The sequence below is a fragment of the Misgurnus anguillicaudatus genome, chromosome 16 (assembly GCF_027580225.2).
Source record: "Misgurnus anguillicaudatus chromosome 16, ASM2758022v2, whole genome shotgun sequence".
Taxonomy (NCBI): Eukaryota; Metazoa; Chordata; class Actinopteri; order Cypriniformes; family Cobitidae; genus Misgurnus; species Misgurnus anguillicaudatus.
Genome location: NC_073352.2, coordinates 5,581,889 through 5,594,257, shown reverse-complemented (window position 1 = coordinate 5,594,257; position 12,369 = coordinate 5,581,889). Strand labels below are relative to the sequence as shown.

The 12,369-nt window shown below is 37.6% G+C and overlaps 1 protein-coding gene across 1 annotated transcript in view; it reads right to left on the bottom strand.

The window, feature by feature from the left end:
• neurl1b (neuralized E3 ubiquitin protein ligase 1B) overlaps nucleotides 1–11,693 on the bottom strand; it is a 69,746-nt gene extending 58,053 nt beyond the window's left edge. The window contains exon 1 of the mRNA XM_055178139.2: nucleotides 11,407–11,693. Coding sequence (XP_055034114.2) covers nucleotides 11,407–11,494 — 88 coding nt within the window. The 5' untranslated portion in view covers nucleotides 11,495–11,693. The remainder of the gene's footprint in view (nucleotides 1–11,406) is intronic.
• Between the last annotated feature and the right edge of the window lie 676 nt (nucleotides 11,694–12,369).

Below are 12,369 nucleotides of genomic sequence, written 5' to 3'. Positions count from 1 at the left end.
CTTATTCACAAGTTCACACTTAAAAATAAGTCAGATAGATTAAATTGGTAAAACTCTTTGGCGTGCTCGGGAGAGGGCTCTAAGCTTGGTAATTTGGTCCAATCTGTTTTTGTTACAATGTGATTGTGGTAATGATTACTTTGTGATCTTCTCAAGCTGCACATGATTACCTCACTGAGTTTTCTTTATATAACATTTTCGGTATACAACAATCTCAAAACATACCGTATTTTCCGGACAATAAGTTGTGTTTTTTTTCATATTTTGGCTGGTGTTGCGTCTTATTCTCAGGTGCACCTTGTAAGTCTGTATGAATTAATTTTGACATTTATAAGGCAAGAGACAACATTACTGTCTACAGCCATGAGAGTCCGCTATATGCTGCTTCAGTATTTCTGTAATTCAAAGGATTCAGTGATGTTGAATGACGAGTCTGCGAACTTGATGGCCGGTGGCTTTTTCGGTTAATTTATCCTCTTTAGCCTTCCAGGTATGTTCTGTATGTTATTGTTTATCATGTAAATAAATGATAATGTTACGATTACGTACGAACACCTATTCAGCCTGCTGTTCTGTTTGCCATTGTTTAGTTAAATAACTTGACTCTCCAGATTAAATGTGTGTTCTTCGGCGTGGATTTTGTGAAATAATTTTCTAAATAAATGCCACGTATAGTCCACTGTGACTTATTTATGAAGAGTTTCGTTGCAAAATGAGATAAATCCATTTTTAACATTTTTTTCAAAACATGTTTATTATTATGTTATCATGTTATTATTTTGTTCTATGGTGCTACTTAGCTGTATTTTTTAAGTTATGAAGGGTTAAATCAAAACAAACCAACTGCAGTTGAATTGAAATTAATTGGAATGCACAACCAAAAAACAAGATTTCTGAACAATTAACAAAACGGTGGTTATCTCGTTTTGCAACGAAACTCTTCATATGTTATTTCGTCTGAATGACGCATTTTTGATTGATGCAACTTATACTCCAGAAAATACGGTATGTATACTGCAATCTGCAGGCCGATGCCTTTGTGCTGTTACTTTACATGAAAAGTGAGTAAGAGAGTTATGTGCGGTTTTTGTTATACTGTAAAGACCATATAATTAAATTTTGTATATAAAATTACATATATTATTGTGTTAGCAATAAGGTACGATGGGTTGTGCTATATCGTGGATTAGTCACAGGTGACGGGTGTTTTTAACTCAGTCTTTAACATGTAACAACAACACAGAACACATGCAGAGTCTAATACTGTTTTAAGCCTGAAACAAGGGCATCCACATTACAATGATGTCATTAGTTACAGATGTATTTATCTCAGAAGCTCCAGATAACACAGCTGTGCTGTCCTGCTATGCCTTTGAAAGCTATTTTAATACCCTTTAAAGCAACTCCAAACTGGCCTCTGGGGGCCTCGTGTCACCTCTCCTGCACAAGGTTAAAAACACCCTAAGAGCTGTCACCACAGCACAGAGGCCCTTAAGGGAGGTGGGCAAGGGGTCTCTCCGTGGGATAGAGACATTTCAGGGTATTTTGGGGGGTAAAGCACCCGTAACAATGTTGTTTTGTTGACCTTGGGTCTTGGACATGAATGATGTATGACTGGTTTTCCTATGCAGCCTATTTCTGACTCAGGTCATATAACAATCTGTGCTTGAGAACCGTGAGATACCAGACTAGAGACTCCATTTACCATTGCTTACCAAAATACCACATGCCTAAATATCTAAAAATATAATACAATTATATAAAAAAGATAATTTGTTATTTTCTTTAATCATTAAGTTATTAAACAATAAAATATGTAGCTTGTAAAATGTGTGGTTGAGCCAAAGTACACATGTACAGTATGTGTGCATCATGATAGTATCACCTCCACCTAATTTTGAGCCAGGAAAGACCCTTCATTTAAGACTAAGACATATATCATTTGTAGAAGATGCCTCCTGGAGTGATAAACACAATGACTGCAATAGCCAACAATAGGATTGTGCATGTCAGCGTTACTGTTTTGGAGGTTTCCAAGGTGCATCGCTGTCGCATGACTCGCAGAAACAGCTGCAGCATGTGCCGCAGTGGAAGTCTGCAGATATCTCACTTGTTTTCTTGTGATTATAAATCTGCTTGTTTTGGCAGTGGTCCTCCCTAACACAAATGTATTGTGAAGGGGACTTTTTCAAATGCATACAAAAAAGAGAGAGGAAGGATCTATTTAGACACAAGCGTTTGGTTTTCCCCATTTTAGCTCCTTGCTTTCAAGTCATGCTAGTCACGTAGATCTTTGACTGTACTACGGGACATTTAAACCCCAGCTTTTTGACTGTTGGCCAGTATGATTAAAATTTTATGTGTAATTTTACATCAGTGTAATGCACACATCATAATAAAATATCAGACTTTTTGATGGATGGCACTATATTAAATATTAAAATGCTATTCGTAACATGTCACATGTGATAAAAACTGTTTAAAAACAGCTTCAAATATGTAATGCTTGAGATGATGTATGTTATGTTTTCTGTTAAATTAATTTACTTTAAGCCATTCAAAAAAGTATTTCCACACTCTTAGAAAATAAGGTACAAAAGCTGTCACTGGGGTGGGACCCCTTCAAAAAGTACCAATTTGTGCCTGAAGAGTGCATAATGCTTCCCCTGTAAAGGTACATATTTAGGGCCCTATGATTTCCGCGATACGGAAAACGCGGATGGAATCCCGAAATCCAAGCATAAAAATAATATTTACTGTACAAAGCGGAATGTCACGGATTTGGCAAATTTTGAATTTCGTCATTTTTAAAAACCCATAATAACCTATTTTCAAATGCTATTTTTTAAGGTTGTTTCATTGGAAAATAAAATGATAGAAATGCGCGAAAACATTTTCCTTTTGTGAAATATTGGACATAAAGAAAGGTACAAAAATTAAGGTTTACACCTGGTATTGTGTGACTTTTCCTAGTGGCAAACAATATTTTTTTATAATATGTTCCTCTGGCAGGAACTAAACAACGTTATTTTGTGTATTTGGTATAATACAATGTGTTCGCGTGGTCTATCACAGCACTTTGCAATTTGTGCGGCCCGCCTAAGCTGGGAAACCCTACCGCCTTAACTAGGTCGTCCAATAAAACAAAAAAATTTGCTGCACAAAAGGCCATCAAGTGCATCTCGGAGAATAGAGCGGATGCGCTTCACACCGCGAGCAGGCACGCGCGCCACACGGCCGAAATGAGAAAGACGTGGTCCGGACCGTCACTGTCCGGAGGATAACTAGCCATTTGATAAAACATCTCGGAGAATAGCGCGGACGCGCTTCACACCACGAGCGTGCACGCACGCCACACGACCGAAATGAGATAAAGACGTGGTCCGTCATGTCAGGAGGACAGCCAGTTGATAAAACACATGTCCGTGAGAATTGTAAGTGGACTTATGTTTTGGGTTTATTTAAGCCTGTTATTGTATTAGTCTATAGTTTTTGCAATTTTAAAGTAAGTTAGCTGGTGATTTTGTTGTTTGAGCAACCTGCTAGCTAGGTTTCACGTGCCTGTTGATTAGATATAATTGTTGAGCGCTCTTGCTCACTTTATTTATGTGCATTATTTACATGCTACAGTAGTTACACTCCTTTAAGATAATGTAATTAATAGTGGGAAATAATCAGTTTTACCATTTTTGTTCTATCTATCATCGTTCGCCAGACGATCTACAACATCTGCTTTAGTTTGTGTTTATTAACCCTTTAGTTTCACTTCATCACGCAGCTATTCCCATTAGAGGTAAAAACATTTAATTCATTAATAATCTAGTATGTGTTCATTTTCTGTCATAGTTTTATGTGAGTATTTTAAATAAAAATATTTTAATTTTCATTATGACGCATACGCCCCGCCCCTTTGATTGCCACGCCCTCTGCCCACCCACTCGCCCAACCCTACCACCTTAACTAAAAAAAATTCAAAGAGAAAACCCTGACCGTCTATATGTAATTTTAAATGAAATTTTCAATAAATTGTTGTTAAATAGTATTTGTTTAATGTTTTCAGATATGTTTTTTTATTACTGAAATTTTATTTAACCATTAAAACCAGAATCCTGAAGAATTAAAATAATTGAAAACACAAAATTAGAGAATAAATAAAACGGATTTGGGAAAAAATAAAATGGATTTCATAGGGCAAACATATTAGGACCTCTCTAAAAGATACTTTTGTACTTTTATTTCTGACCAAAAAACGCAAACCGTTGCTCTCTCTCATCTACCTGCATACATTTAGGGGCAATGATACCTCTGGGTTGCCATGTTGCTTTCCAATAAACAACTACAGACAACAACTATGTTAGTTTTTTAACTTGAAGTGTTTGAGATGTGTGTCCAGCTTTTTGTTTACACTTTACATAACATAACGTAAAGCAGTCCTGCCCACTGACAGCAATAATCGCTTATATCAACTTTGGCACAAACAGCCGCAAGCCCATTCCAGCCCTGAATCTACACCTATTAACAAACAACAGGAGTTTTTCCCTGACTAACCGCATAGATTAAAGACAGAAAGATCTTTATGGCAGTGTCACAGATTCTTTCACATTATGTCATGGTTTCCCCTGCAGTCTGGTTCAATGATGATGACGGGAAACAAGCCTTTTGTTTCAATTTCTGGTCATCTATTGCTCCTCTGCCCTGTGTCAACATCTGTGCTTTTATCCTTTCTGTCCATGCAGCTTTTCCCCGTTCAACATGACATCAGTTTCAGCCATGTGTGGGAAAACTCTGGACCCCTCGCTGCTAAACGGGACATTGATACACAAGTGCTGTGTGCGGAGGCTATTTTAAGAAGCTGTAAATATGGGAACTTCCTCTGTGTAAGGGTATCTCATATCCCAAAGGATCTTTTTACATTATTAACAATAAGCTTTGAGCATAATAAGCTGTGCTGCTCACTAATTGGGATGCACAAGTCTTGAATGATTACATTATAGAAAACAAAGCGAATGCCGGATTATGACTTAGACTCTATTTACTTTTCTAATAGACGTTCCTTCCATGATCCATCAATGCACGAAAAGAAAGGTTAGACGTCCTTATGTTTCATCAAAATGTAATAACTCACTCTGAAACTACTTTTCTTTTTGGCCGACATCACCTTAGCCAGATGGGCTATTGTGTAATTTGACCCAATCAAATACCTTAGGGATTGTTTTAGATTATTGTAGGTGATATGGCCCTTCTAAAATCTTGCCAAGAGTTAAATGCAGTAATTTCATGATGACTAATGTGGTGGGTATTGTTATGCGTGTTAAATTAACAATAGCAAACAACCATACATCTGAATAAACATAAATCATTGAGATCATGTTGGCTGACCTTGACCTTTATGTCTTAGTCACCAATTTAAACAATAGAGTTTCATCCTTTACACAATCCACTGCTAACTCACGTCATTGTGATGTCATTATGGTATCTACCACTACTAGATAAAACAGGGTTCCCACACCTATAGTTGACTTCAAATTCAAGGACCTTTCAAGGACTTTTCAGGTCCAATACTCTCAAATTCAAGGACTAAGGGCCAATCTCATTTCTCTGTCTTATGTTCCCTTCCCCTTTGTCTTCGTCTTCCCCTTGCCCCTCGAAACCAAGTAAAGGGGAAAGGGGTAAGACAGATCGTTTGCCTAAAAAATGAGACACCACTTGATTACCGTTTGCGTCACCTTCCCTTGCGCTAACTGGCTGCTACGTAAACAGACAAGCGTTGACAAACAAAGAAGATGCCGTTGTCTCAGGTTGTGGTATCGATTGCCTGAGCTGAGCTCAACAAATAGCGCATAACTTAGCTGCTAGCGATTCAAAAAAAAAATTACAATTAAAACCGCTTGAACATTTTATTAAAAGTATCATAAAACTTGAGTGTAATAATAAAATCTCAATTAAATTGCAGAAAATAACGTTACTTTCATTTGTGTGACTTCTTGACAGTTCGACGTTCATCAATAAAACGTCTTGATGCCGGCTCTCCTGAGATATTCCTACGTGAACGTTTACCCCTCTCTTTCAAGTGTGGTCATTATCACACTTCGTTTCAAGGGCTATGTATCCCTACGCCTTGGCCCTAGCCCTTGATCAAACTGAGAATTGAGACAGCACTTCGCCTCACATGAACGCGCAAAACCGAGGTGAAGGGGTAAGGGGAAGGGGTAAGACAGAGAAATGAGACGCACCCTAAATGTGGGGAGAGCAAGGTTACATCAGGTTACCTTTTAAGATACATTATTACAGTACCCTTTTGAGGGAACTCGCGCTGCGTCACTGCGGTGACACTTTGGGGACGCCTCCAGGGGTAAGTGCATCTAAATGTGTATATCATATTCAACCAATGGTGAGGCTTAGCAACAAAGACAGGGTGACGCTGGAGCCAGGAAATATATCGCTATCTGAAATATTGCCAAAGATGGCGTTACAGGGATGCAGGAAGTATGGCAAGAGAGACGCAGCGTCTCGTTCCCTTCTCAGGGATCAACAGTTACATACCTAACCAGAGACATTTTCATGTGTCAAACACAACTATGCAAAAAGCATTTTGGTATGAATCAACATTCGCATACAGAAGATATAAGCATTTAAAGTGAACAGTTTAGCACGCGTGCTTATAAAGTCTAGAATTTTTATGATATTATCCTACACTACACAGGGAATAATATGGGGGATTTTTTCCAGAAAACTTCTTGCATAAAATAAATTCAAGCACTTTCAATGACCTGTATCTATGTGTACATTTTCAAAAACTTCCCAGGGCCTTGAATTTTCCCCCCAGATTCACAAACTTTTAAGGAATTCAAGGACACGTGGGAACCCTAATAAAAGCTCACTCCTTATTTTTGGTCAGAAGTACATATTTCAGTAAGAGCATTTGCTAAATATGTCCAAGGCCAGATTCCAATTTGATACTTTACTTGGCCAACAGATATGTCATATTTTATAATAAAACACGTATTGCATTGTTTCCTAATGGTGCCCACATTGTCTGGTCTGTGTCACTCATATACAACACTTTCTTTGACCCTTGCTCTAGGATGTGTGCTAATCCTCACTCGACTACGCGTCTGTTTGCCTGGCTATCAAACAATGACTGCTACAATCCAGATCTGTTTGTTAAGTTACTGTCTCCATGTGTGAAGCTTTCAAACAGGACCGTTAAAGGAGAGAAGTCACGGGTGATTTGTTTCATTTGTTTGTTTGAACAATTCAATATATATTGTATAATCATCCCTCAAAGTACAGTATATATTCCCTTCCATATGGTGTACAATAAATCTGTTACTCTATAAACACTATTCCGGTTTCTTTTTCAGTCGGCTGTGACCGAGTGCATGATGAAACACAGACAAACTACTTACCTGACGTTGAGCCAAATGCCTTAAACAATGTATACTCAAAGTCATTACTGAATTAAACAAATTTAGAGACGGATGTAAAAATGTGTGTTAGAGCTCCTGCACCTGTGGTTGTCAACAGGAAATTTTATACCTAAACTATGTCTGGTAGGAATGTAAGCAAACAATACAATACAGTTGCATCAGTGTTAGTTAATCATTAAAAAAATCTTTGGTAAAGATCGGTTGAATCTTACATAGCATGTCCAGAAATTCTGTGGATTTTATTTTATTCCAGAGAGAGAAACATTATACGGTATTTCACATAAGAGAAGTAAAATCTATCTACAGTGAGGAAAATACGTTTTTGAACACCCTGCTATTTTGCAAGTTCCCCCACTTAGAAATCATGGAGGGGTCTTAAATTGTCATCGTAGGTGCATGTCCACTGTGAGAGACATAAAATCCAGAAATCACAATGTATGATTTTTTTTAACTATTTATTTGTATGATACAGCTGCAAATAAGTATTTGAACACCTGAGAAAGTCAAACGTTTCCTGTAGTTTTTCACCAGGTTTGCACACACTGCAGGAGGGATTTTGGCCCACTCCTCCACACAGATCTTCTCTAGATCAGTTTTTGTCCTGTCGCTGAGAAACACAGAGTTTGAGCTCCCTCCAAAGATTCTCTATTGCGTTTAGGTCTTCAATGCTCTAACTGAGGGAAGGAGGTTGTTCCCCAAAATCTCGCAAAACATGGCCCCGGTCATCCTCTCCTAAATACAGTGCAGTCGCCCTGTACAGTGCAGAAAAACACCCCCAAAGCATGATGCTACCACCCCCATGCTTCACAGTAGAGATGGTGTTCTTGGGATGGTACTCATCATTCTTCTTCCTCCAAACACGTTTAGTGAAATTATGACCAAAAAGTTCTATTTTGGTCTCATCTGACCACTTGACTTTCTCCCATGACTCCTCTGGATCATCCAAATGGTCATTGGCAAACTTAAGACGGGCCTGGACATGTGCTGGTTTAAGCAGGGGAACCTTCCGTGCCATGCATGATTTCAAACCATGACGTCTTAGTGTTTTACCAACAGTAACCTTGGAAATGGTGGTCCCAGCTCTTTTCAGGTCATTGACCAGCTCCTCCCGTGTATTTCTGGGCTGATTTCTCACCTTTCTTAGGATCTTTGACACCCCACGAGGTGAGATCTTGTATGGAGCCCCAGTCTGAGGGAGATTGACAGTCATGTTTAGCTTCTTCCATTTTCTAATGATTGCTCCAACAGTGGACCTTTTTTACCAAGCTGCTTGGCAACTTCCCAGTAGCGCTTTCCAGCCTTGTGGAGATGTACAGTTTCGTCTCTAGTGTCTTTGGACAGCTATTTGGTCTTGGCCATGTTAGTAGTTGGATTCTTACTGATTGTATGGGGTGGACAGGTGTCTTTATGCAGCTAATGACCTCAAACAGGTGCATCTAATTTAGTATAATAAATTGAGTGGAGGTGGACATTTTAAAGGCAGATTTTGAGGGTCAGAATTCTAGCTGATAGACAGGTGTTCAAATAATTATTTGCAGCTGTATCATACAAATAAATAGTTAAAGGTGCAGTGTGTAATTTTTAGAAGGATCTCTTGACAGAAATGCAAAATAATATACAAAACTATATTATCAGTGGTGTATAAAGACCTTTCATAACGAACCGTTATGTTTTTATTACCTTAGAATGAGACGTTTTTATCTACATACACCAAGGGTCTCCTTACATGGAAGACGCCATTTTGTGCCGCCATGTTTCTACAAAAGCTCTTAACGGACAAACTTTTGTATTAAGTTGTCTCTAACAATGACATGTTTGTCCTGTGTCGGCTACCGTAGCTTCTCTATGCATGTCAAAAGCAATTTGCAATCTCACCAATAGATGCCCCTAAAATTTACACACTGCACCTTTAAAAAAATCATACATTGTGATTTCTGGATTTTTTTTAAATTATGTCTCTCACAGTGGACATGCACTTACGATGACAATTTCAGACCCCTCCATGATTTCTAAGTGGGAGAACTTGCAAAATAGCAGGGTGTTCTTCAAATACTTATTTTCCTCACTGTATATATTACATATAGTATGTTATATATAGTGATGCACTGATGTATCTTTTGATCATGATGCTTGCTATTAATAAAGCCGATACCAATTGTTTATTAATTAACAGCATGAAGGCAATAAGTTGCATGTCGGTTGCATAATCCAGCATTTAAAAAAAAAATCATCAAAATAATTAAAAACACAAAATAAAATCTGTACAAATTAGAGTTTGTTAGACGTGTGATGGGGAAAATTAGTAAATCACGTAGTTAATCACGTGAGAGATCACTAATTCACATGAGCCATGCGGTCAGACTAGTAAGAGTATTTCAGGAAAATGTCTGCGGTCTGGGCTTTTTTCAAAATCTTGGAAATCGGTATCGGCCAATAGTCGTCTGTTTAAAGCGTATCAGCCCCCAAAAAATCATATTGGTGCATCCCTAGTAATATACAAACTATCCTAAAAAATAGCATTTTGTTTGCATGACAAAATTGCATGAATTTTGCATCAATTTGTAGAGTAATAGAATTTGTTATTTCTTTCCTTTTCCATTCATACCACAAAACAACTCATTTAGGTGAATACAACCAGTTAAGACAGTGGTTTCCAAAACTATGTCTGTAAGTGGCCCGCCAAAGCACATTCTATTAATAGCCTCAGTGTCTTATTTATTATATATTTATTTATAAATGCTTGGCTTCTTTATGTATGTTAATATTTTTAACAATAATCATTAAATAAATGATGAATACATGATAACGATGAACATTAAATAAAATCAACAACCCTAAGACCCCTGAGATAAGGTATATTAGCTGCCACCTGCTGGTTAGATTATGCCAGTGCATAACTGCCTCTGTTAATCATATATGGTCTACAGCAGTGGTTTTCAATCTTGTCCTAGACTTAGGGGACCCACAGCTCTGCATATTTTGTATGTCTGCCTTTACTGACAAACCCAGTTCTGTTCATGGATATCTCCCTTAATGAGCTGATGATCTAAATCAGGTGTGTTAGATAAGGGACACATGCAAAATGTGCAGAGCAGTGGGGCCCCCAGGACAAGATTGGATACAGTACCAACATCAGGCCACTAAGGATGACAACATCTATAACGTTCATGAGCATCAGAATCATCCAATCCTACAATTTTAGTCAGCTAAACAGACCAAATGCTTTCAATGGTCAGATTCTGCTTTATATTTCTGGAATATCTTTGCTTGTTCTCATCAAGGTCCTGGGAAAGCTACAACCTTGCCAACTCTGCATAGCTCAGACGTCAGTGACCACCCCTCTCTCATCGTGGGAGTTACATTTCCTGTTTTAATCTGTTCCCAAAAATATAAATCCACTCCCCTATAACAACCAACTCACACAAACACATTTTTGTATTTGTCAATGTAAACAGTATGGTGTAAATAACATCCCTCTTTTCTTAAAACAACAACTTTTGCTTCAAGAATTAAGAAAGTTGAGCTATTTATTATCACACAATCTTTTTAATAATGTTTTATTTATTTATGTACTAAAATGGTTTAGCTAAATGTTTTGATAATCAAAAATGCATTACTGTGATTGCATAAGAAAACAAAATATTTAACCAAGTGCCAAATTATTTTTGACGAAAGATGTCTCAAGTGCACTTTTAAAAGTTTTTAGAGTATATTTGGATATGCTCTGGTTGACATGTCCTACCTGCAGTTTCTCTGCTAGGACACCTAAACTGACGTCATTTATTTACTGTAAAAATGACTCCGAAAAGTCACGTATATTGTAAAGAATGCTTGTTTAGATATAAGAAAGCCCTTGTAATGACACTAAAACATGTTAATTGTGGCTTCAGCACCAAAACTTTTCATGGGGTAACTTTATGATATCATTATTACATTACATTATACTAAATATTGAATATGAGGCACCCAAACTTACCTTGCAGAATATTGTTTTGCCACTGGACTCTCGTCTTGTGGACTGTGGCTTCAGAGGCAAACAGCGCTGAGGACTCGTTATTACCCATCAAAACTTATCTGTATAACTGTATAACAGTTCAGTAACAACCTGACAGAGCAGTCACAAAACCCATCTCAGATAGACACTGCGCTAAAGTCTGTTAACGAAATCCCAAAACCCGCCTAAATTCAGTTTGAAATATAAAAACACCTAACACGTGCAAGGTTTATCTCCCGCGAGTTGTCCAATCGCGCGACTCCTATATTATGAACTCTCCAACGGTCCTGCGCGCGCTACGAGAGAGGTGTGACCGACCAGTGCGCGTGTGCCATCTAGTAGACATCAAGCATTCGAGTAGATCACAGACTGTTTTTAAACATTAATTTATGTAGAGGTTTACATGTATATATAAATATCTATAGAGAGAAACACTCACATAATTGTGCCTGTTTTACATTTTTTATTATTTACACGTGGACAAGTTACAATTCGATTGAAAATGGCATATGGACATATGGACAGTTTACCGCACGCCAAAATTGGTCCTTGTTTAATAGGCTACTCTTGTGTGGCTTGATTAGCTTGATAATCTAAAATATAAAAAAAAAACATTATCAAGTTGGGATGTGACTAATATAAGTGTGATGTAAAGACTGGTTTGAATACCAGGTGTAGACATTTTTTCTTCTGTAGATCTGATCAGTGTATGGATTTGCTATGTATCTACCAATAGTATACAACTTTCTCTGAAATAGCAATAAAAGCTTTTTCATCAATAATCTTTCATCTGAGAGCCCTTTGGCATTGTTTGCCTTTGCCTAACGGATTGCCCTTTGAATCCAAATAACATTCATTTTGTTGCCCTTGATTCCACTTGAAGGCATGTATTACAATAATACATTTAGGAAGTGTTCGATTTAAAAGAATTGAGGACATGACTGA